General features: G+C 44.6%; 1 protein-coding gene across 8 annotated transcripts in view; it reads right to left on the bottom strand.

The window, feature by feature from the left end:
• LOC135367145 (calcitonin gene-related peptide type 1 receptor-like) overlaps positions 1 to 27,041 on the bottom strand; it is a 135,964-nt gene that overhangs the window by 18,362 nt on the left and 90,561 nt on the right. For 7 of the 8 annotated variants that reach the window (XM_064600263.1, XM_064600264.1, XM_064600262.1 and 4 more), the window contains 2 exons: positions 2,427 to 2,537; positions 1,351 to 1,458 (listed from right to left, as the gene is read on the bottom strand). In XM_064600263.1, coding sequence (XP_064456333.1) covers positions 1,351 to 1,398 — 48 coding nt within the window. In that variant the 5' untranslated portion in view covers positions 1,399 to 1,458; positions 2,427 to 2,537. Of the gene's footprint in view, positions 1 to 1,350; positions 1,459 to 2,426; positions 2,538 to 19,317; positions 19,450 to 27,041 lie in introns of those variants that run through there. The other variant, XM_064600267.1, reaches the window with a different exon arrangement.

The raw sequence follows: 27,041 nt of genomic DNA, 5'->3' as shown, positions 1-27,041 counted from the left end.
GCGCGCGCCCATAACAGAAAGAGCTTCGTGCAGTGCGCAGAACCACTAACGCTATCCCTTACGTACGCTATCTATTAACGCTACTATCTATTACATTTACGCTAAACTATCTATTAACTCGTACTTTTTTAAAGGTACCGTAACTCAGATAGAAAGGTTATGTTGCCGGCGTATAGTTTAATCTACAACAACAGGCCATTCAACTTCAGCACCGCCAATGGAGCAGCACCGTCAATGCACGCTCTTATTTCATAACTTCTTGACGTCTACCGGCCGCTCATCGCACTACATCACGTGACCAGTTGCACGAACTGCTGGTATCAACAGTTTTTTATATATATATTCAGTGTTAGCGCCGCGAAGCAACAGTGGCTATGAGCGGCGTACAGACGTGGATAGATGGAGAGAGGAAAGCAGGGAGGAGTGCGGGACAGGGGGGTTAGTATGCGTTCCCCCTGGGCCGACTTCAGGGGGAACTGTGTCGACATTTGTCTGGAAAGTCTTCGGAAAACCCAGGTAAAACCTCAGACAGCACAGCCGGAGACAGGATTCGAACCCGTGTCACCTCCCAGTGTCGGCGTGGAAAGCGATTATCGTAACCACTATGCCACAGGAGCTGGTGGTATCGACAGTTACGACGCCTCCTTATATGTATAGTCTCTCATTTGCTATGTGTTCTGTCATGTGCATGTGTATCTCATCTTTGTCATCGTCATTCCACTCACATACGAGTATTAACCCACGTGCATTGGAGCATTTCCATATATGCGTCGCTCCTGGCGGTGAAATGACGGAGTGGACTTCACATGGACATCACATGGACTTAGCTATAACATGACTATAACAGCATAACATTTGTTTAGAGTGGTACAGCCTGCTCCTGTGAAAGCGGACAACACTTGATGCAACCCGAAAGCACACGAAAACTCGCTAAGGCATATTCATAACATGCCACGTTTTCATGCCAATGACCATGGCGACGTTCGTACAGTTTGACGCAACACATTGCAGGCATTGCGAGAAGCTTCAAAGCGCATGCGCCAGCACCGGCAAAGAGAAAGATGTTGGAGACTCAGAGCGTGACCGCGCGAGTTCTTCGTCGGCATCCACACGGAACCATCTTTCTTCATGCGCCCAACGGCGCAAATCCAAAGGTCCCGCTTTTTTCGGTGATGCTCTTCCGGTGGGAAGCGGAAGAATCGTACACCGACATTGGTTGCGTTAAGCAGGAGCGCGAGTTTTTCAGACCCCATTCACTTAACGCGACACATGCACCACTCGCGCACCGTGGAGTGCGAGACTCCTGCCTCACTTAACCGCTATCGCTGTAAAACGAGAAATGGAACTTACAAGTCCGATGAAACATATTGACGTTGAGACGTGGCACCAATGCATCATGTTCCAACGGTCTTCACTCTCCCGTGCTCCGTGTTAATGTTTGCTTGGACATTGGTTGCTCTAGAGAGAGGAGCGAGAGGAAAAAAATGAATGTGTGCAAGAGTAGGTTAAAAACGGCAACAGTGGGTCGCTGAAACGAGATCGGGCAATCCTGTCGCTGGGGGGCCCCCGCCGAAGATTCATTATCAAGTGGAATGCCAGTGGATGATGTGTGACCACGCGCGGAAATACCTTCGCAATAGAGCCATTTTGTGCCATCGCATTCCGAACGTCATTTTCAAGCTTTTCACGCGAGAGATGTCTCGCGTTTTATTCCCCTCTCAAATGCAGATTTCATTTTGTAACCCACGTTTTCCCGCTTATTGTCGCTGGTGTGAAGACGAATGTGCTTTGTTCTTAAAATACCTTTTGTTCTAGAGCAACTATTTGCCGTTCTGTTGGTACTACGCAACAGAAGTGAATTTTTTTTCCCTTGATCCGTGTTAGCACCGCGAAGCAACTGGGGCTATGAGCGGCGTACAGACGGGAAGAGGTCAGCAGGAAGGGGTGGGGGGACAGGGAGGAGTAAGTATGCGTCCTGGGCAGGCTTCAGGGCAACCTGTGCCGATATTCGTCTCGAAAGTCTTCGGAAAATCGGGGGAACCTCAGATAGCACAGCCGGAGGTAGGAATGGAACCTACCACCTTACATTGGGCAAACTACAAGAAAAACTCCCCACGTCCACATGCGGGCCGCTAGACCACTCAGTGCGACCTACGCCAGCCCCAAAAAGGTCACAGTCCGAGGTCTCCAATACGTCAACCACAGAAACCTGACAGTAAAAAAAACACGAAGTACCCGCGTAGTTCCCGCTCTCAAGGTCAACAAAGTCATTTTTAGTAGTGTACTAAGAGTAAGTATCAAAAATACACACCCACACATAAAAAAATAAAGCAGATTCCTCGAGGGACGCGCAAAAATAAATTACAGGTGTACGGTGACATCGGGACGGGAAGAAAACGCAGCCGAAATTGTTACAGATGGCTCACCATGTATTCTCTTGAGGCGTATCTCGGGGCAAAGGCCAACGCAGCGGGAGATTCTTCTTGATTTTCATGATTCACTTCCCTCCATTCAGTGATCCTTCATCACCATAACTCCTGCAACATGAAAAGAACAAGCAGAGCCCTCGTTGAGTGATCGTACATTTTCGCACGTAATTTAGGTAGAAATATTTGTCACGAAATAAGATTACGGTCTCAAAAGAAATGTTCGTAATTTGCAGTTGTTGGCAGCAAAATCGCTCGCGCATGCGCATTGAAAAACGGCGTTTATCCCGACGGAGGCGGGGCTAAAGAATATTTGTGGAAAATGCGTCAATGCCACATGCTCAAGAAAACGGGCGTCGTCCCAAGTTCCATCCTTCTCATTGTCATTTATCATCGCATACTTCATCTTCGCACAAGACTGGACGTTACACTCAACATCAGCCTCCTACCTATAAAACAATAGGCAGTTTTAGGAACCGGGCACCCATTTGTTTTGGGACAAATAAGAGGGATCGTTACAGCGCATGTCAAGGACCCAAACAATGTTTTGTGCGATGCGCTGTGACTTCTTGTTTCTTTAGAGCCCTAAAAGGAGGCGGGCGCCCTATTGTAAAACTTCGTATTATCTCAGTTACAAAGGAAAGCTGGGATGGTCGGTGAGGCATAAGTCAACATCAAAGAACACAAGAAAGATCCCTTCAGTTGCAGTAAAAGTGCTTGTCGTGTCTAAGTCTTTCGTGTGTTCAGTGCACCCCCTCCCCCTTGATGTTGAATTTCCCTATTATCTTGTAATGTTTACGAAATAAAAGAGGTCAAGTGCCAGATATTTACATGCTTTTTACAGAAAAAAAAACGGCCATCGCCTTTCGTCAGTGAACATTAGCAGTAGAGAGGGCGCACAGGGAGGAACGAGAGGAGGAATATTGTAATTGTAATTAAGTGTAATTGTGTATATGCAATTGGATACCAGCAAAGTGACGTCACCGCTAGCTATCCCCCATGCAGCACAACATCTTGGCCCAATATTGGACCAATACTGCAATACTGGCACAAGATTGGTCCAATCTGGGTCCAATACTGGGCCGATATTACCAATATTGGTCTAATAATGGGCCGACATTGGCAATATTGGCCCAATATTGGGTCAAGATCTTGTGTTGCTTGGGCCGGACCCGGTTTTTGCATTAGCCCGTATAGCGATATGAAAGTAGGTCTCGAAATTCCTGGATAGATATGCCAACATGGCCCGCAAAGTGACGTGCGCGAAGCAGTCTCTCATTGGTCCTCTCAGGTACACGTGACACAGAAAAGGTTAAGACCTGTCCCCTATCCCTACGTTTAGTTGCTGCACCCGCATTACGCTCCTTCTCGGATAAAGTCTTTGCGAAGCCGCCTCTCCTTTTCCCAACGACTTGGTGTCATTACAGAACGGACTGCATGCCATCAGATAGAGACCAGTTGCTCAACATTAAAGTTGCTTAACACTCCGGATACAGTCACGTGTTGCATCACAAAGTCTACAAACGGCATAGAAGGAGTCAATTGTGCGAAAAGTAAACAAACCATTCGATGTGGGCTCATTCGGAAGGAAACATTTCCTCCCCTTTCACTGCTGTCCGTAAGGAAGGTCTGAAAGTGTGTGCTTTGGGAGTTTATTGCCCGTGCCTCTAGTGCAGATAAAACGACAAGAGAAGTCGACATTGCAGAAGGATCAAACGCTCAAAGACGGGCTCAAACGGAACCTAAGAAAGACAGACGAGAGAGCAGCACTACTTGCGAAGTTTTCTCAAGTCAGCTGGCAGCGACGTAGGAATGGGTTTCTATTTTTGAAAATATTGAACGATTTGAACTCTGTTCGGCTTCTCGGCAGTCGCACTTTTTGAGGTTGCACAACGGTTATGATTCAGGTGTTATATTATTTCAATTTTTATTTGTGTGCTTTTACCGTAAACAGGAAGGCTTGTGCTGTAGTATTAGTTGTATGAGAAAAAAAAAAAAGAAGAAAAGAAGGAAACCATGCTTAGTGTTAGACGCCTAGAGGGTAAGGCCATTGTAGTATGTGTTTATACGAATTAGTTTGCATTTGTGTGTTGTTTCTATCATCGCGAAAAATTACGTGAGAGAAATTTATTTCGTAAACACAACACACCACGAATAATTATTAGGCGCAGTAATAACTTTCGAATTTCGCTTGTAAATGAATGTCACAAGAGAAAAAAAATCAACTCCACTGACACACTGCACTAGGTTTTACACTTGCCGTATATCATCAGACCGCGGATCAGATGACACTCTAGCATTAACGAAGCATAGAGCAAGGCTTGGCCATTGATCCCTATTTCTGGCTCGTTCATGCCTGCTAGCAATCCGTCAATTACTTCTATATGTTCCATGACGGAGGAAAGGAGGAAGGAAAGGGAGCAATACAATATTAAGCTCCACTTAGAATTGTACTCGGTCCCCATGTCGTTCGAAGTGGATAACATCTCATTCCGTGTGGCCCTTTACTGTTCTCTATTACACGAAAAGAATAGAAGAGAAGGGTATATAAATTATTTGGACAGGCGCCCAAAAAGAGGAACGGAAGATTTATGGTGTCACTGTCAAGATATATTTTTTTTTCTCTTTCCTCACCGGAACCTACAATTCCCTCCGGCGAAGGAGATGGTTAAAAGAATGGACTTCTGCGCGAAAGTGGTTAATTTAAATTTCTTTTTTTTTTCTCCTTTGGGATCGGCGCCGCGGGTGAAATGTAGTGTAGTAACTCGAGCTTACTTTCTCCTTTGTTCTCGTCCAGAACGTGTGGTTGAATGGTAGCGGTATAACTTAAAAGTGCTCGTTATTTCAAATCGTGTAACAAGCTGGAGGGAACTAGAAATTAACGAGGATCTATATGCTTATAATGAGAAGGCGTAGAATTGTGACTGAACTGAAATATTTAGTTATCGTCATTCTCTTTCTCTCTCTCTCTCTCTGTCTCTATTCTAAAACTCTTGCACTGGTGTCTTACCATGATGAAAAGTAACAGTTCAAACTGCAACAGACAAGCCAACAAACACAAGAAATGCTTCAAGTTGCCTAAGAATATATTCCATAATCTTCTAAGTTCTTCTAAGTTCAACCTTTGATGTCGTATTATGATATTCGGCATCTTTTTTTTTTTTTTTTTCACCTATGCGTCCTGTACTTTTCAATGACGGTGATCGTAGAGTTAGGCACGCATTACTCAATGGCCGTAGTGTAGTCCATAGTCATGCACTGGTGCCAATGCTGTTGATAAAGTGTAGTTGGAGAACAGAGAGAACGACACCCTAAACAATGGGGTGTGTGGATTTTATACAAAATTACGTCGTGTAAATAATACAATAGCCCGAAACGAAGTATATAGGACCAAATATACTGTGTTCTGAGTGAAGTTAACTGCACGAACATTGCAATTATATAACTTCATGCAACTTTTCGCGAAAGTTCTTAATACGCCTTATTATGACAGAAGGGACAGGGGGTTGGATAAGTGAGAATAATGAAGAGAAAAGCAAAGGAATCGGCGTTTCTCACAGTCTAGCTTAAATAATGGCCCAGTTAGTTCTCGGCCATTAGTTGCTAGATTGCCACGAACGAGCACGGGGTACGTAACTGCGACGAATGATTCGTCGAATCAATGATCGCGATGGAGATCAGTGATCGCCTTGCCTTTGGTATTACCTTCCACGTTTTACCCACAATTCTTTTCGCACTCAACACCAGGAATAACACATTAGCCAGTCGATTAAACAATTTATTTGAGCACTCGGCTAACTCTAATCGAATTAAGAGATCGGAGCTTCTGTCTCCATGCATGTTAATCACGCATTTTTTTCTCGATTTTTCCTCGCCTTCATTTACCATTCCGACTGCCGCACGAGCAGAACTGTTCTTTTTTTGTTTTGTTTTTTAACGAAACGCCAATAAAGCAGAAGACACTCTTACATTAAGCAGATACAAAGGATGAAAGAAAAAGGAATAAAGGAAAACATGAAGAACGGATAAGGGAAGACAGTCGGAAGCTCAATCGCCGTTGTTTGTTCTGCACTTTTTCTACGCCTGCTTCCTAAAAGAATTTCGCCGACAATCAAATAACAGTCGGAATTTCTTCTTCTCGATTGAACGTTCTCGCCACAAAGACACCTCGCGGAGACAGAACTTAAAGCGAATAATTTATATGCTCTGTAGTATATGTTATATGTATTTTTTCCCCTCCTCCCCCTCGTATCGACGAGAGTGCCGGACAATATAAAAGAACAGCCACCCCGGAAAACTCGTCGAAGTCGCTTTGCTTCGGTTACTTCCCGTTTCACGAAGCATGAATTATTCATCAGAATTCGACGGAGAAATCAGGAAAAAATCTTTTTGCCGCGGATATCGGCACCAAAGCTTTGCAGCCGGGAGGCCCGGATCAATTTGGCACATTAGCGTATGCTGCTCGCGCTGTAAAAGGAGCAACACTGATGTGAGCTTTCTTCCCCGTGTTGTAAAAGCAGGAAGAGGATGGCTCGTAAAACACAAACTAGATAGAGAAATCCTGCTTACTCGTCCACGTGACGTAACAACTAAGAGACAGCCAATCAGGATCGTGTTTTCACCGGCGGTAGCCAATCTCGAACGAGCTTTCAGCGGTCGTTGCCAAGGAGACGAACCACCGTCGTCTGCGAGCAGTGATTGAACGCACCCGTGTACTAAACGAGAAAAACTTTAAAATAAAACGGAAAAAACGGTTCCATATCTTTCTCGAGACTGATTTTCTGGAAAGCGTGTCTAACTTTTTATCTACAGATTCGGGTCTACAGGTTCTAAGTTAGCTGCAATTATTTGAAAGTGCTTGAATTCGCAGAACGGCGATTCGCAGTAGCAGACGATTTCTGACTTTATGAGTCCACGTAGAGAAGAAGGGTGAGGAGGTAATAAGCAGGCCTTCCGTATCTAAGTGCCGTTGGCTCGTCACGTGAAGAGTTTCGCTAAAATCATGCTAGCCTTGTGTTATAAATATAAATATACCGTGTACCCGTATGACGTAATTCTGTAGATGTTACTGAAGTTTTTTTTTATTCTGTGTTAGCGCCGCGAAGCAACTGTGGCTATGAGAGGCGTACCATGTGGACAGATGGAGAGAGGACAGCAGGAAGGAGTGGGTGAGAGGAAAAGGGAGTTAGTATGCGTCCTGGGCAGACTTCCGGGGAACTGTGTCGACATTCTTCTGGAAAGTCGGCGGGAAAACCCAGGGAAAACCTCAAACAGCACAGCTTGTGTGGAGATTCGAACCGGCGTCACCTCCCACTCTCGGCGAAATATACTGTGTACCGTGAATAAATAAAATGATACGAAATAAATAGAATACAATTGTTTTTAGTCCGCAGTGGCACTTTAACGACATGACCTTCCATTTTTAAACCGTATCCTCTCTTTTTCTCCATCAGTCTCTCCCATTTTGTAACTGTGCTGGACATCGGTGTCCGCTTTGCGGAGAGTATATATATATGTACCTTTGCCATTGTTTCTGAGTGTCGGACAATTGCAGTGATACAAGAACACGCAACACAAGATCACTGTCTCGAAACGCCCCCAGAATAAAACGAATAAAACGTCGATCTATTCGACGGCGTTTTAGAAGGACGCAAGAACCCTGAACGAGCTCAATTTAAACGTAATGACAGATTATTTACGGTCTCTTAACGGTCGCTTTTCAAAGCAATCTCCCGGGCTATATAACATGCTCGAGGGCAGTTAGGGTTGGAAAACAACATTTGAGTTTATTTTCAGCACGAGCAACGCCCCAACAAATGTACTAAATGTACTGTTGAGGACACGATTAGGTAAAATCGTCTGTCAGTACTTCGCCGTCCCATATTAAGTCCGCTGTGCTTGGAATTGTTGTGCCAGTATTGTATTTGACGGTGGACCATGTGTTGCACGTGTTTTTGTTACTTGAAAGAAATAGTGCGACACCTGGATATTTGAGATGAGGTAAACCACGGAGTGCTGATTTTAGACTACCATGTCCCCTACAGCACATTCATTTTGCTTTCTGCAAGGCATTGTCTCATAAACATGCCACGCATCGTTGTATGTGATACTCCTCTGACTTTGCACGGTTGCAGTGCTCCGATTGTTGTACGGAGACAACTAGCGTGTTCATGAACACCTCTGAGCAGGAACATGTTCCGGCCGAGGGTTTGCGACGGTTTAGTGAGTCAGCCCCTGTGGTCGGAATTCCACTTTTATGTCAATAGAAAGTAGGTTGTGTATTTTTGAAATGCGTCGTGGAGAACCAGTGCTTTCCCCCCGTCTGCCAGTCTTCAATAGAAGCACGAGAAAGTCCCCTCTCCCCCCCCCCCCCCCCCCCACACACACAGACACGATGAAAGACAAAATATACATTGGTACTTTGAATGCTTCTCGCACAACGCAAGCGGGAAGGAAGAAAGAATGAATAGATAAATAAATAAATAAATAAGGGTTACGCAAGTGTCTACCAATGAGCCAAATTATGTGGATATGCGGAAAGCTTACAATGGATTTTTACTTAATCTCTCATTCACATGGAGAACAAGTGTTCACGGTGAGAAACGTATTAGGAGAGACTTGACTTAGTGGGAAACGTATCAGGACTGACGTATCCGGAGTAAATGCGCCCCATAGCCTTGACATTTCTGACAGCCCTTGGAGATGAGTTCTGATGGTACCAATACAGAGGAGAGTGTGTACTCGTTTATTGACGTCACACATGTCCCAAATCGAAAGTAGATAAAACGGTCAACCAGTACAGTTTGCTCAACTCATGTCTGTGATTCGAATTCGTGGCTTCGATGCTTCGCGGTGTACAGACGGATAACTTTCCGTTCTTCAGCCGCACAAAAATGCTCCTGTTACGTCACGATGTCAGGAGTAGACAGTCTGTCTGGGACATGTTTACTGCTACTGGTGAACTCCGCCCACAAATCAAAAGACACACATGTGATTGGCTCAGGCTGGCGCGTGACGGTTCCCAGTCATAATGTAGTTCGCACGCATGCTTTCGAACTGTTACTTCTATGCTGATCATGCAGGGAAAACAATCGTCACAGACGACGTAATTCGAACATATCTACGTACTTTTAAAGCAAACATGCAAAATATTCGCATTAGCAGAACATGCGAATCTGCTTCCCAGGGTGCCCTGCGTTGGCCACCTTCTCACATGCCTTATTCTCAGTGTGCAGACTACATTCCCCGCTTGTGGAGATACGCCCCCGTGACAATCTCTTACGCTGTCTCGGAGTACAGTCGCCGCGAAGTGACATGAGACGGCAACAGTAAAATCATTGCAACACAGTGCAGAAATCGCGGCGGAACGTCGACACTCATTATTCTCCTCTGCAATCACACTCAGAATGCAGATCGCGGGGACCGTCATGCCGTTCTGTACTGACGTTGCAAGGCTGTTGTGGGAAGCAAAAAAAAAAAAAAAAAAGCGAGCGTGACAGATGGGTCAAGTGCACTGTACGAGAGGACCAAAGAGCGGTTGACAGCCTCGCTGAGCGATTGGGCTGGGCTTCAAAGCCTAACGAGGCAAGGGTTAAGGTTAGGCACAGTCTGGGCATTCGCCAATCCGTCAACCGCACGCCGCGTCCATCCATGATTATGTCAGAGTGTACTTTTTTCTGTACCGGTTATCGAAAAGTTAAGTTCTGCAACAATGGTTTTGGCTCTCTCTGTAAAAGTTGAGCGAATTGCACTGATGCACAAAAACACTACCAAGCGTTGCAAATCAGGTACATTTGCGGTACATAATCAATCGCTCAAATGAAAATTGGATAACAGAAGTGACGCATACGAAAATTGGACATCAGGGAAACGCAGAGGAATCCGTTCTCAACTTCTTCACCCCTTCCGAAACTATATTAGCGTATACTGTATGAGTAACATTTTTGCCCAATACCTTCCACAACAACACCGAATATCTTATGAATGTACGAATAATGTTCCAACGGATTCGTACGTCCTATGGATGTCCCTCTGATGTTCATCGGACGTTACGGATCCGTTAAAACACTTATTCGTACATCCAGAAGATATTCGGTGTTGTTGGGGTTCCTTAACAAATATTTTTTTCTGATAAAAAGAGAAACAACACTGAAGCGTCTTATCGAACAATCTTTCATGAAAAGGACTGCATTTCATCAGTTTCTTTCTGATACAACTGCCTGCGTGATATCCCGTAAGTCGCGTATATGTAAAGTAAAACTTGTCCCACCTGACGAGCTGTCAGTAATAGCAAGTAAATCTAAAGTAACAGTAAATCCACCAATCATGTATTTTCTAGTCCATAATTATGCAGGATACACGAGATAGTGGAAGCACCGTTCAACTGGAAGCGCGCCAGCCAGACATGCTTGCAGAAATACAATTTATGAGGAGGAAAAATAAACAAAATATATCGCACGGTTCGCCTTGAAGAGAGAAAAATGTAAAAAAAAATAACGCTCGAGGCAAATCCATAACTCAACCACGACATAAAAGTGCAGATTCTCTCATCCGTCATGATCTGGCTACACTGTACTAGAGCCTGTACCTTTTACAGATTACACCGCCCTGCAGTCGAGAACAATTCATCACACCGTGCTTTCCTACCCCTGCCAGTGTATCAGGGTCCTGCCCAGCGCTTCCTGACACCGATACTGTCGTAAGTACTCTTGGGACTCACTTAAACCTTGCGTAATGGACAATAATCGCTCCCTAACAGACGCCAGACAGACGACGCCCTCTGTAGTCGAGGCGAGCCAAGCCGAACCTTTAAAAAACGATATTAGCAGACGACAGGCCTTGCTTCACCCCGCGGGCGTCTATATGTGCGTATGAAACTTTAATGGCAGGTTTCCGGGCAATTAATGAACGGCATGTTTGAATCATTTTAATTGAGACATCAGAACTCACGGCATACTAATACAATTAGATTCATTTCCTATTATGTGTAAACGTCTTTCTGCGTAAAAGTTACTCAGTCACTCAGGCTGTGTTAGCAGAATGACAGGCAGAGCTGTGAAGTAGATAATTACAACAAATTAAGTTACATGATTAATCACCTTTCTAATCATTATTACGGTACCTAGATACGTTCTTAAATGAGTAGCCGCGACTGTAATCTAATTACAATTACTTTTCAAGAAAGTAACTTCCTCATGTTGCTTTTTGATGTTTCAAGCTTGCTATAGAGTTAAGTTTCGCAGTTTAAAAGTCACTTTTCCCGAAAAGTAACTCATTACTGAAAAAAAGTATTTACTTACAGTTACAAATTACTCGTAACCCAGTTACTAGCCGGTAATACATCACGCCCTATAGTCCACAACGTGTATGAAATCGCCGGAGGCAACAGCGGCAGAGTGCTATCTCGACTATAATGGAGAAAAATTTCCTGGGCAAGATACGAACGTTAAACGGGACGAGCCCTGATTGATGCTCCTATGTTGGACACTCGCTCATATAAAATGATCTTTTGGGCTGTCATTAATCGAGGATAATTTCGAGTTCCTCTAGGGTCATGCTCTGGAGTCATCGTATCTAGCAAGGCGGGGCACCGGAGCGCAGACTGAATTTGATGTAATGTCAGAAAAAGAAAAAAAAAAAAACTGTCATTTTACAGGTTGAAGGGTTTATGCATAATTCACACTTATAGTCGGTAGCCATGTATGTAGGCGTGTGCGACGGTATCATTATTAATAAATAGTAAAGTAGTTCAACGCGAAAATTTACGGAAATTATGTATGCTACCACAGGGATCTGGAGTTTGCTAAAAATATGTACATCACTCATAACGATTATAAATTAAATCTTGCGTCACCGTTTAATCCGTAGGGTACCGTGCCAGCGTTCAACTTTGTATACTACACACAACCATGCAATATCATAGATGGCACGTTCATTTTCACGAGAGCGCAGAACGTTGTTACTCGGCTTTCCACTAGCTGTACACGGGTAGATCACTACCCAACTAAACGAGAGCTACCACATCACCCTCTATTTCATTATGTGCTACGGCTTTCTTTCGGTTTGTAAAGACATTCTTGACGTCAACACAAAAACAGCATGCGGGCTCCACCCAGCACTTGCCAATGTTAGGAGAAGCTTGCTTTACAGTGCGCACATACAAACAGCAAGTCGGCTTCTTTTCATGCTTGCAGGCGCAAGGTAAAAGCCGACTTGCAGAATCACAACGCCGCTAAACGAAATAATGCCCCGGTGTCATTTTTTTCTCACGGTGACGTATAACGAATCGCCTTGCCACTCTCTTGGTTTCACTTGTGCGTTGACAAGGGTGAACTTTTCGAGAAAATTAATGTGTGTCAAAAATATAGCAATAAAGCTCGTTAATTATCATCAACCACATAATCGAATACCCAGAACGTATCTGCGCAACGTAGTTGTACACTGAAGAACCAACTTTTAAAACTCCACAACACTAAATTTTGAGAATTTCCAAGATTTTCTTTGAATATCCACAATACTTTGGAACTCTACTCCTTATTGCACGTTCACACAGGCAGATATACAAGAGTTAACGACACCGCAAAGAAAAAGAAAAAAAAGAACCCTTTGGAAACTGTCGCCTTAATGAAACTTGTACCTATTAAAACAGGGACGCCGGCTCGCTGGCAAAGCTTCATTATGAGAATCACCGGAAACAAAAGAAACCGCGGACAACGTGAAGACATTTGTTTGAAGCAGCAGCAGTTGTTTGTTGATGTTGATGTTTGTTGATGAGTCCTCTATGCTCCAGTGAATCTCATTATGAAACTTGTACGGCAGTACCGCCACTGATAGCATCACGAAGACACGCTTTGCTTCAACATCGTTCAAAGAGCGCGCAGTTCTCATTAATCGAGTCTCGCAGCGAATACACAACCCGCTTATAGCGTCAGTCTTGTACGTGGTTCTAACGTATATAAAAAAAGTATAAACAAAATTACACGCTCGCTATTTCATGGTTCGAAACCTCGTTTTACGAGCACTCCCGGCCAGACGCCTCCCGACGATAACGCTTTTCTCTCCTGTAGTCAAAGCATATTAATCAATAACAACGTATATAAACTAAAAAAAATCAGCTCAGAAAGAACCAAGCGAAGAGGAAGGAACAAGTGCTGATGTTGTTCAGCCGATATGCAAATCGTGTGCCAAGAAGCATCCATCATGAAGCCGGACTGGCCAGTAATAAACTGACTTAACGTGACCCTCATATTTCATCTCAATATAGCCTGGCCAGACAGAATTTGTCTCGAGTAAGACTTGTTTGCCGTTCCGCGAGCGTGCGCTTCACGGTTACGAAAAACTGTCCATCCGTCACTCGGTGTAATACCTCAACAAAGAACTTCGCGTCGACTGGCAGCTGAATGGATAGCCTTTGTAGATGTCTTCAAAGCGCTTCTTTAAGCCTTGCGGATAATAGTGTTTTGCGTTCACGGCTCAATATACTAGATATCATCCCCATTCGCGTACTAGGGTAGAAGACAGCCGTACAAAAAAATTGATCTTCTAATATTTCTTACTTTTATCGTTGGGCAGTTTCTCCATAATCGCAGGCTTTGCGCTTATTGGCGAAAGCTCCATTTTAGGTTGGTTTTGGTTTGCGGCATGCTGACACACGTGAATGGTTCATGCGTTCTTGTTTTTATGAGATTGCATCCGCGTTGGTACAAAAATTGGCTGGCTGTATCTTTTTTTATTTCGTGTTAGCGCCGCGAGACAACTGTGGCTATGACAACGGCGTACAGACGTGGACAGATGGAGAGAGGACAGCAGGAAAGAGTGGGAGACAGGGAAGATTAGTATGCGGATTGACCGACGGCTGTATATTTGGATATTCTGCCAACCGCGTTCAAACGCGGCACCCTTATAAAGCTTGTGGGGATATGCCACAGGAAAGCTGGCGTTAGAGGGCATCATGTTTGTTGACACGTGTCGGGTGTGTGCCGAAAACCTTATGCAGCGATGCGCTCGCTGGGTTGAGACAAGTCTGCTGTTTGGAATCGGGCCGACGGATGTTACTGTCTGAGGCAATAAACTCTGTATGGTTGATTGTGCTGTTTCTTTGTCTTTCCTTGACAACGAAATGGACGGGCTTCGCTCCGAGTGTGGGAGTTTTCCCGCAAATGGAGCCCAACGTGGGGCCCGAGCTCGTCCGTTCCACGGCGAGAAGGAGCAGAGGCAGCTTTGCCTCCAGTGCAACGAGCCACAGATTCATCGGGCCACTCGTCGACGTGGCCAACTACACCGAGCCAGGCCCGACGACTCACGTGCAGCTGGAGACGAATCGTCACCGTTGGCGGCGCTGTGTCGTCTGTGCCCTGACTTCCTGCGTGATGGCCCCCAGCGAGACAACTCCCATCCCCAGCAGGTTATCACCAATATGTTGCATGACCTCCAAGGATTTTGGACTATGGTGGACATTTTTGCGGTGGGGTTGTGTGGGGAAGCCTCGGAAGGCAGCCGCTAGAGGACATACTTGTGTGTGTGTGTGTGTGCATGGGGGAGGGGATGGAAAACCTTCAAAAGCGATGCGCTCGCTAAGTCGAGACAGTCTACCACAGTATGTTGATTGGAATCGGGCCGATGGAAGTTAGTGTCTACGGTAATAAACCTTGTGCGGTTTATTTTTCTGTTGCCGTGTCTTCCCTCGGCGACGGAACGGATGGTGATATGTTAAAGCAAAAAATGGGATGGGCTTCGCCCCGTGTGGTGGGGTCTTCCTACAAGCTACCGGGCGCCCGCTCTCGTTCTGGTGTCACTCGAACTTCTACTCCTTCCTTCACTCTTCTCACAACTGTTACGGACGTACCTACACGGCCGCCGACGTTGGTGGGCCATATAAAGATATGCCTTTAAAAAGTATTGCAGCATTACGTGTTGAAATCAGCACAAACGCACATTTAAAACAGGAACCGACATCGAACGCCATTAGAATAATGGACAGAATGGCGTAAATGCAGGCTAGCTGGTGGATAAATTCCACGATAGGCAAGCCTGAGCGATGGGCAAGACACGTAAATAAGCCTTCGTGTTTGTGTTTGTTTACGTGTCTTGTCCATCGCTCAGGCTTGCCTATCATGGGATTAGAATAACGGACATCTGCCGCTCCGCGAAAATGGTCCCCTTAAAAGTGTATTTAACGACAACCTCTACAAGTGATGCCGAATGTAAACTGCAGTCAGAAACATAAAGACGACGCCATGAAGGCACCGAAGCCGATGATCAGGTAACTATGGTGGCGAGAAGCAATGAACAGGACTCTCTTTTTTTAAAAAACGAGGCGCAGACGAGACAGAGTCTTCGAGGAGACTTGAGCGGATTGAAAAACTTACCCTGCTTCTGATGTAACGCATTCAAAGCTGTTATTTACCCAAGCAGCACAAAATATTGGCCCAATATTGGATAATTATTTGCAATACTGTCCCAATATTGGTCCAATATTGGTCTATTATTGGGTCAACATTGCCAATATTGGTCCAATACTGCGCCAAGATGCTGTGTTGCTTGGGTGGCGATTTTGTCGTCAGACGACGTCTGGGCAGCCCACCCTCGCGCTTCTGAACGTCACCCGAACCATCGAAAAGGAGAAGCAACGTTACTATAGGCTCCGCAATGCACACAGGAAACACTGAAGATGCGTTAAATTTGGATAATCAGGACTTTACAAAGTACTGCACGCACACACACATGCCTATACTCTTCTGCGACTCCCTTTACGTAACAAACCAACAATACACATTCCGCGTGATCTATGTTCGGAACGTCACCGCCATCCGTTTCGCGTCTGTTGACAGCGCTTGTCAGAGTCAGCTATTCCCGGAGGCAAATAATTTCGGAGGGCACGCACCGGCTCTTAATCTTTGACGATAGATGGGCGAGGAACCACATACGTGACCGTGAGCCTTCTGCTTCGTCCATTCACGGATGAATTATTTCCTCGAAGCGACGACGACACGAAGGAAAAAAAAAAAAAAAAAGAAAACCTTACTTACACAGCAGGGCATATTTCGCTGGTATGATAGCCTACGTTCCTCCGGATACAAGGATAAAGAAAGACTGGGCACTGAACCGGAGGATCAATATCAATAGTTTTGTGAGCATGTAACTTTGAACTGTCGGTTCCGTGCGGTACCGGTTTCGCCGTTTGGTGCCAACACAGTCGGCGGGTTAGTTCGTAGAGTTCATAGGCCCTTTAAGACAGCAAAGTAATAGACGAAACTCCAGCTCGTGTGGCGTAGCGGTTGGGTTTAGGTTAGGTTGGGTCGCCTTCCACGCACCGAATTCCGGCACCGGATGTGCTGTCTGAGGTTTTCCCTGGGTTTTCCGACAGACTTTCCAGACGAATGTCGGGAGAGTTCCCCCTGAAGTCGGCCCAGGACGCATACTAACCCCTCTGTCCCCCATTCCTTCTAGCTGTCCTCTCTCCATCTGTCCAACTCTGTACGCCGCTCCCAGCCACATTCGCTTCGCGGCCTTAACAAGGAATTAAAAATAAGTAAAAGGTTTTGCGAATGCTTGTATAGGAGTTCAAAACGTAGCCGACGGCAATTGAAACGTGGTGGATATTCCTATGATAATTTACGACATCCGATCAACACATTCCCATAACATGAATGTTGACCAACCCGTTCTAGATAATAAGCATGCGGTATGATTCCATACTGACGTTCCTGTCATATACGTTGTATAACTGTCTATTGTACGGCAACACCAGGTTGTTTGAGGCTATCGACTTCATGGAATCAGGTTTTGTCTACACGAAGCCTTAGAAAACCAACATTAAAAACTAAAAGAAAAACTACAGTGCCTCAGTTTCTGGAACTGCAGTTCTAGATGAAGAACAAATTTTGATATGGTTTATAAACCTGGCGCTAAGCCTGACCACAGCTCGGCCATCAACGTTAAAACCGATATAAATGCCTGGGAAGAGCGTGCCTTTGAAAAGGTGACACAAAAGGTTCCAGCGAGGTCTATTCAGTAGATGCAGTTGTATACAATAATCACAATAGCAGTGTGTGTATTATGTAACTTGTGTTAATCTACCCCCGATTATTATTATTATTATTTTATTAATAATAATAATAATAATAATATCATCATCATCCAAGTAAAAACGATGCGAATAAATCAAGACTTATGATTATCTATAAATACAACTACATCTACCACGCATGCAGAGCAAGAGCTTTGGACGCTTTTCCATTTTCATTATTGGTATGCGGTTTCCCGAGGCCGCTAGTTGTTCCCTCCCAGCATACACACGAATAGGATGTCAGTGGGGTTCAGACCCAAGCTTTACGATGTTGTCACGCCGATGATAGCGAGACATCTGTCACTGACTGAACCACGCCCTGCGCTGCCTCATGTGGGTATATGCGATCTTACGAATTGAATACAGCATGGATACGCGCAGTCCTTTCACGACAAGCCCACGTGATTCCGTCAGCCAGATCACAAATACCTAAGAAAGAACTGCCTGTGCAGGAATCTTTTCAACGGGTCGCTCTCAACACGAATTCATATCGTTCATGTCATTCACACATGCACGACGAAAAAGCAGAGATTACTTAGCATTTCGAAAAAGTGGTTTACAAAGGTTACTGTTTTACCACGGAACAGTCCACTTTCGGTGTCTTTACTCTGCAACAGGACATCATCGGTGTAAAAATTGGCGGCATCCTCAAGCATTGCGCCAAACGAGTTTAAATAAGGGGCAATTGTTGCGGTAAGTTTTTCGCGGAACACTTTTTGAAGGAACCCTTTTTGAAATCCTACTGATTTTTTTATTGAAAGCTTCTTAATGTTTCGCGAGGTCGTTTAATTGTTCTCGCATTTTTACAGCGGTGGTTATGCACAATTTCAGTGTACCACAAACACGTTCTGCCCATCACGTGGTGACTATCACCACCTATCACTACCACCGACTGTCACGTGGTATCACGTGGCCTTACAAAGGAGCGGATGGACCTACACGGTGGGCGGCTGCTTTAAAGCAGGATACAATAATAATAAGCTTTAACCACAACTAGTGATTTGGACCAGTGAGGAAAAGCCACTGAGTGTGGCTTTAGAACAATAACAACAACAACAGCAACAATAGATGCTGACGATGAGATGGGGTGGCTTTACAAGAAACTCTGTCACATGATGCTTTGCGGATGTCAGCAAGCGTCACGCGGTAATGAACAATCTTGTAGTGACGCGTCACGACGGCAGGGGGTTTCTCAGCCGTATGGTAAACACAGTCCCTCACGAACGATATATAACCGTATCAGCACACTATTCTTAGTGAGCGACGAAATCTACGGCTTTTCATGAAATCCGAGGCTACAACAGCGAGTTTCCTAAACGTATTGGTTAAACGACGGCGCGGAAGCACAGCCCCCCCCCCCCCCCCCCCCCGGCTCGAAAAAAAGAATAACTCGTTAAACCAACGTAATACTTCTTATTTTCCATGCAGTTTCCACAAAAGACGTTCGCACTTTCCGGTAAGCCTTTGCGTATACCTTTCCAGCTGCGGGAAAATTTGGCGGGCTTTGTGATTATAATTAAACAGTATTTTTCGAGAGGGAACATGTTGAACTTGTACGAAGGGGGGAATTCTAATCTTGCTTGTAGTGTGATGCCGCCAAGCGACGCAGACACGCCTGCCTTCAGAGCATTTCGTAATGTGTTGAGATCACACGTCGTTCAGAACGGATCCCCGTGCAGTCTTGAGTCTGAACGATCTGAAATTTGTTTCGGTTATGTTTCGAGACCATAAATGTTCAAAGTCAGTAGTTGTACTTCGTTTAATTAATCAATCGCATCATATGGAAGATGAGCAGATTCAATCGACTGAAATATTTATCCTCACCGAAATATCTCGATGGGGAGCTGGAAGAAAAAGCTGTGATCTCCATTCGATATATGGTGTGACAGTAGCCATTTTCCCCGCAACATGATGCCGAGTTCCAGTATTTGATCCTTCGTGCTTCCCCAAAGTGTGATCAGTTTTGAAGCGCCGGGATTACCTACTGCTTTTCTACTCTTTCCATCGCTTCCTTCTGGAAGAAAAAGTAACAGAAACCTCGTTGGCAGTTTAGCGAGCCGCTCGATCTTTATTACCTTAAGTGTCTCTACCGTAAAGTACCTCATAAAAGAGTCGTATATGGTGTGTCATTGCCGTTCCGTAAAACACAAACGTGTGAGTTATGTGGGTTTTCCTTTTTTATCGGCACGTTAAAGGGACCGAAAAGTGAATATAAACCTATCGAAACTTTATGTTCAGCGAAAAGCTTGAACCTTCAAAAGTTCAAATGTCAAAGAACTCCGCTGAAATCGCTGTAGTTTTTCTGTAATCGAATTTTCCATAATCGCATGTCCAGGGACCTAGTAGGAAACCGAGCAGTCTGTCAACAATGGCATGACCCCGCGCCATCTGTCGAGGACGCATGTAATACGCGCACTTCCGGGCGCTAATCCGGCGAAAACGAAAATGGCAGTGGGCATTTGTGACCGCTTTCTACGTCGAGAATGTCGAGCCTCTTGGACATAAGTGCGCTGGAATTCCGCATTCAAGAACTGTCACTCACACAGAACTGTTGTTCGTGCGTTAGCGTGCTGGAAAGTGTGTTCTTCGCAGCAGAAGATTCCTCGTCCAGAGATTAATCGGAGTCACAATCGTCCTCAGGAGTAGCTCACCGTGCCGTGAACATGGACTGCTTTGTGAAATTTCCATGTATCAGGGAGAAGCACTTATGTAAGCCGAAACAAGTGCTGTTTTTTCGTCGTGCAGGTGTTCATGTGTGAAATGCAAACCGACGGATACTACGGTGGATACTACGGTTTTTGCTGCCGAGAGGTAGAGAATGCGTGTGAAAAGCAGACAGACGATTGCATCGGAACTAACGAATATTTCGAAATACTGTGCCTTGACACCGAAGTACTGCCAGTGTCTTTTACATACATCCGAGAAACAGAAGAGCATGGTAACGTACACGGCAGCGCCATGTGGTCTTTACGCGCTACTTGAACGGCAAACTGGACCGAAAACCCTTATTTCTGCAGGAAATTCCGTTTTACTACCCGTTGGCGATTCACAAGGATATGGGGTGCTCCGTGAAAATACAATAGAAAATACTCCACTGGATCTCGATCTGCGTCATGCATGCTATTAGGGATGCTTTCCCATCAGTGCGCTGACCTGTAGAAATGTTGTCAGCACATTTTCATTTCTTGTTTGCTGCAAGTTTTTCTCATTGCTTTTTCTTTGCTGTCACAGCATATTATAATTACTAGTTTGTACCTGAAGGGTTAAGTAACCTGTGGGCAGAGATGTATTTGTAGGTTATACTCATGTCTCGCTTGTATATGTGAGGAGTAAGTAAGACAATTTTCATCAGTGTCATTCAGCTGAATTGTGTTCATAACCTTTTAGTATACTTCTTAGTGACCACGTTTCCAAATGTCAACTAATAATTGAACCAAAATTGGGATTTAACACTTAATTAACTCTGTTTTGCTAAACGGAGTACTTGTAACTGATTCATTATCACGTCGCCAACTAACATTTGTAAAGGAGGACTTGAGGGCTGACTTCAACTATTATTAACCCTTAATCTGGGTTCAAAGTTAACAATGCACCATTGGTGTGCATAGTACTCCAAAATGGCTAAATAATTTATTGCATAAGTTCTCTGTTACTGTAATTGAGATGTACTTTTGTAAAGTACTTTTGACAGCCCTGCAAATTGAAACTGGCTTTAGTGTACACTACAAATGCATCTTAACATTTAATTGAAATATAATATAAGAGCAGAAGCAACGTTTTGTCCCAATGCAAACTATATCGTTCTTTTTTATTGTCCAGGGATTTAGGAAATAGAGTAGGACTTCCTGCCCTCTGATGTTTTGACGTACTTGAACGTACAGTTGTAAAACCTACAACAAAATAAACAAGAGAAGCATAAACAGTTTCGTCTTCACTTTTGAATTTAACAAGCTAGTTATATTTTACCATTTGTTCACTTTTGTATTCTGTGTTGGTGGAAAGATTACAGGAAAAATGCTGCTGCAGATCAAACAATGACCTGTCATCTTGATGAAGATCAGAACATTTCTTCAGGCATGCTAAGTGAGACAAAAGAAATGTACAATGAAGGTTGTACAAAAACAGCAAATCTCCGTCGACTAAAACTTTATATATGTGGATGTTACCACATCGTGTAGTTTCCACCCAAAAGTAAGACTAGGCAAGGTTGTTTGGAAGGTTGTTGGGATGTTGATGTGCTGTACCGTTAGAGCACGTCAATATAGATGAGGGGGCAAACACAGTAGACAACGTAATGGCTGCAAACTCAAGTGAAGATTTATTCAACAGAACAAGAAACCGGAAGCATGAGCAGAGAAAGGCAGTGCCCATGTAGTGTATGGTGAACCATATTCATTTCTGAGAAGGTAAGATCGGAAGAGCAATAAAGAGAAATGACAGTTGCGTCCGAGATAGGGATGCGTCCGAGGAATATGATGTGGTAACCTTGCATGGCTCACTGCAGCTCTGACACACATTGAACAATTCCAGTAGTTGCGGCTTCAAAGACAATGAACGTTTGCTGTTGCACTGGGTATTCAAGTGTAGAGGATGCATCTCTAGAAAATTAATTAGTGTTCCTTAGTCATAAAGTCATAACTCCATCTCAACAGGAACTATTCTCGTACCCTTCAAACAAGCTAGCAGTTCTCATCGGTTTCTTCTCCTCTTGTTGACGTCATACTAATGTTCTGCACCTGTCCAAAGACTAAAAAAAAGAAAATGTCACAAAGTCTGCAACACGTAACAAATCTAGTGCTTCCATCTGTGGACTTTGCATACCTGCTTTCAGTTATTTCTGTCATGTCAACTTGAGTGCCTGGATCACACATACGAAGCAGTCTTGCGCCACTTCAACTCTGGAAGGCCCCTAAAATTAAATTTGTTGATGTTGACAAGGTTGAGTACGGGACAAGTAGGATAACATAAGTTAAATGGAATACGTCGTCGCTATATTATAATTTATACATGTGTGACGCCTGTACATACCTAAGACGTTGTGTCGATCTCGTCAGTCGTCACCTCGGTGAAGCAAAATCACTGGGTACTGAGCATCAATGTGCTTCGGACGTCTTCGCAATTCGCCTTCTACGGCATCTTCGTAGTCATCGGCAGCAAAATGAGCTCAGCACATACCACACGACTGCTACATCTAATAACCGAGTGCTTTGAACCACATTCGTTTTCGCGCACTCTCCTGTTGAATCTTGTGGTAGAAACTCTTGCCGCCGATGGTGAACGAACATGATTTTTGCATCCCCGAACACCAAAACCACACCACTCATATGTAGGTCTCTCGAACAATTGACACAACAACCACGAACATGTCATTCACTTCTCTTCGCGCGACCAACACGACCGCCCACGACGTAAACAATAAACGCGATAACACAGACGACCTTGCAGATGGCGCGGCGGATCGTAGCTCGTAGCGGCGAAGTAGCTGAATGCTTTATTAACGTAAAAGCTATGGAAGTGAGCGTCATTTTTAAAATAGTGTTTACCTGTAAGATAATGTGCGCCAGCTTCGTTCTCTACAAAATTAGCTCTCACGTGGTAAGGGTTGACCAATCCCTGGGAGCCCTGGACCTGAAACCCAAGTTGCTCTTTTTCGCCGTTCGCTGGCAGCACCGTCCATGTTCCGGCAATCTTCAAAATATTTATACGTAAAAAGTATGCCGAATTGAGAAGTAATGCTTTCTGTGTCTTATCAAACAACGATGTTGTGCACGACAGTGGGCAAAAATATGGGGGTTATTTTTCACTTTTCGGTCCCTTTAAAGTAGCAGAAATCGAAAGTAAGTAGATGACATACACGACATACATGACAGCTAAACGCGGGACGACAAAACAAAGAGCTCTGGACCGTCTCGTAAAGTGATAGTAGCGTTTCGTAAAGGATGCTCTGTTGCATAGCAAGTGTGCGCAACGGTGAAGCAAGCTTTACAGTCGTTTCGAGAAATCGCCCCCCCCCCCCCCTCGCGTGTTCTCTCTTCTTTATCTGTTCACCGTTGCGCCCCTGCATGTTATGTCGTCGAGTTCACTGTCTTTTCCAGGAATGTGAGACCTCTCACTTTAGTCAACGTGCGCGGTCTGAAATAAGACACGTTACCTGATATAAGGATATAAAACATTGCTCTGAAGAGAGGGAGAGAGCAACAAAACGTTCACTGTCTCAATATAGTACCTTTCTGCTGATACGTGGCAAGGGCCGATCGGGCGCTACTCAGCGAAGTCAACGACTGAAAATCGGCTCTTCAGCCCAGTCATTATGCTACCAAATCAATAAGTCCTATACTAACCCACTGCCCGGTAATATTTCACCTTCTTTTACCCCATCTGCGCATACACACAAATATATCCTAAATACTCTGCGAAACAAAACAAAAAAAAGAAAAGAAAGAAAGTACAACAACAATAAAAACTGGCCCGATGCTGATCACGCAAGGCAGAGCCGATACCATTTCAGAGTACTCCCTTACTTAATAATCTGAAGCACATTCCTCCCAAAAGCAGCTACAAGTTCCAGAATATGCCCCCCCCCCCCCCCCCCCATACACACAAGTGCTCTCCTTTGCCGTCTGTTCACGGGGAAAGGAGGAGGCCAGAACGATAACGTCCACTGCGGGTCCAGCCCGAGGGACCGTTTTCAATATTTATGTCCAATCCACCAACAGGTCTCCGAGTGCCGATAGGGAGCTCCATAAAAGTTTGGCGTTAGCGGACCCATAATATTAGAGGCTCATACATTTGCCCCGGTGCAGATAAGGGGTAGCTGTGGACATTTTCGTGGGTCACCGAGAGCCGGGGTCAGCGCAGACGCTGAACTCGGTAGAGGAACGAAGTTTGGTCTAGCGTGACATAGTGCCGTATACTGGAGAAAGAGTAAAAAAATTATCGAAGGAAAAATCTGTGGAAGATCGACAGAAAGTGGAGGAGGAGGGGATATATGAAACGTGGTGTGTGCGCGAAATGAGAACGGGGGAAAAGAAGGAAAATAGTGAAAGCGAACTTTCGTGAAACATGACGGTGAATATCATGGGTGAAATTTACGAATTTGCTTGTAAGGCCGGGTGATTTGTAAAACCTCTTAATACATGGCGTCCAAGAAAAAGTGATGAAGAAAACACAAAATTACGACAAAGGCGTTTAAAACCCGTAGCTCTATAGGGCTTTATCGTTGGCGGTAAATCTTTGCGAAACTCCCGTTTCTTAAATGCCCTTGAATTTTAATTGAAAGTCTTTTAACGTTTTCCGAAATCGCTGAACATATTTTTCTACATTGCTATTATAGTGACGACACACGTTCAAAGTGCAGCAAACACCGTCTGGTAACCATGTGACAAGTCACGCAGCTCTACACGGTGGCTGGCCCTAACGAAAAGTCATTGTACACCCACCTTTACACGTTACAGGTTGGACTTTTGCATCTTCCTAGACTCCCATGCAACTGTAATGCTACACTGCGTCGTGAAACGATATAAGTTCTTGACCCAGGCCTTTTTCCGTATCGTTAGGCGCTTCCTGTAGCTAACAACGCCTCCGAGTTTCACAAAAGGACCCCTGGAAGCGGAGGGTGATGACGGGAAGATCCTCTGCATGAACTCTTCAAGTAAATGCACGCTAACTCTATGCCTATGTTGAGGCATCGCTCGCAGTATGCCGCTCCTCGAATTCCCTTATGGACCACTAGGGCGGCACTGCTGGCCGTCCTATCAGGACAAGATGCACTCTGGGGTACATTCCTCCCGTTGCGACGTCCTTTCACCAAATGGAGGCAGCTTCCGCAAAGTTGATTGGTTCCGTCCATTGGACATGCTTCTTTTGGGGATCACGTTTCTCGATGGCGGAGGCAAATAAAGACCCTTTCTTCGTCCAAATTGGGAAGAAACGATATTGCGTTCATCTCGTGAGAGAATAGATATCGTGGCTATTCGGGTGAACATCGTGGTTCGGGAGATTATAGAATGGTTCACGGCTACATCATTTCCATGAGGAACAACTTCGTTATCTAATAGCATTGCGCCGTTGTTTACTCGGATATAAACGAATAGGATAGAGCCAATAGAAGAATGATAGGTCATATGTAAAGATTAGCAGTGCGCGCAGCGGAGCAGCTGTCAGTGGGCTTAACGCTGTAGGACAATCAAGAAGAGAGGCCGGCAAATGCAGAGCTAGTAAACTTCGTGATGGAAGGAAGACCTCAAATGTGGCCAAAGGAGTTCAGCGTGTGCTGTCCAATTACTTGTTGTATACAGGGTGCTTGACCTAACGTGTCACAACACAGGCGTTAAAATTATGGGTATATACTTATATTCGGCGAACTTTTGGCACGACGTACGTAGAAATTCAAATCTGCACGTCTCGAAACTACAGTTTTCGCAATTTTTTGAACCTATTATCAGAGAGATAGGGAGAGAGAGAGAGAGAGTTGGGGATTAATGATGCATGGGCAAATTGATGAGACTAGGATGAGATAAGGGATGGATTTTGTACTACAAAGGAGGCAAATCGAACATGCGCTTTTTTGTTTTTGCCGAAGCAAGCAAGATAAAAATATTACGTTGACTCGGTAAATTTCCGAGTTAAATTCGGAAAACTTCGTGACTCAAAATTGATGATGATGATTAGAGTTTTTTTCTTTTTTGTGCGCATCGACAACAAAGGTCATAATGCGGCAAAACGTGGGTAGTGATGAGACCCGTTAAAATTAAATTTAACTAGTGAGGAAGAGTTCTAAAACTGTCTATCTAAAACTATAGAACGTTTAAAATTCCAATTTCTGTTAAGAAGTTAAAAACTCTGCTAAAGGGGATGATTGCCACATCACCAAGCAATAAGGCAGGGTGAAGAGGTAAATGACCTGTATAAAACTGACTGAAGTGACGTTTAAGATGGGCCTCATACTGAGGATATGAAATGAGCATGTGTATAGCGGAGAGAAGTTCACCACAGTGGTCGCACTGAGTTCGCCACACGTTCGCCGCACCCCAACCACGTTCACCACAAGTTCACCACACCTCCACGAAGTAAAAACCCATGAGTGATGAATGTATATGTCCCATGCGTAACCTTGTTAATATCACAGCAGACGATTTTCTGGGCACTCTCCATCACTTTGAATGTTCGGTTGACTGAAAACTGATCAAGGCGACTCGCAAGCCATGGCTGAAGTTCATCGAAGATAAATACCGTGACAGCCACCCCATAATTTTTCAGCCAAGTAGATTTCTTCATAGAATTTTTGTGACACGTTAGGTAGAACACCTTACGGTCCAACATAATGTATTACGGTCCAACACGAAAGTACGTCCTAGGTAATATTTCGAAGAGGTAATATTCCCTCGACACTGAGGAGAGAGTGAGAAAGAGAGAGAGAGTGAGAAAGTCGAAAGCACCATTAAGGCGCTGACCCTTTTGGAAATGTTTGAACTGCGCGTCCCCGATTCCTTGCGCGTTACCTAGCACGTGCCCTGAGGAGGCAGTTGCGATCGTGGCAGTACGGCAGT

This window comes from Ornithodoros turicata, chromosome 8, assembly GCF_037126465.1.
Source record: "Ornithodoros turicata isolate Travis chromosome 8, ASM3712646v1, whole genome shotgun sequence".
In the NCBI taxonomy this organism is placed as follows: domain Eukaryota; kingdom Metazoa; phylum Arthropoda; class Arachnida; order Ixodida; family Argasidae; genus Ornithodoros; species Ornithodoros turicata.
The sequence above is the reverse complement of the archived record's forward strand: the minus strand, read 5'-3'. Positions and strand labels throughout refer to the sequence as shown.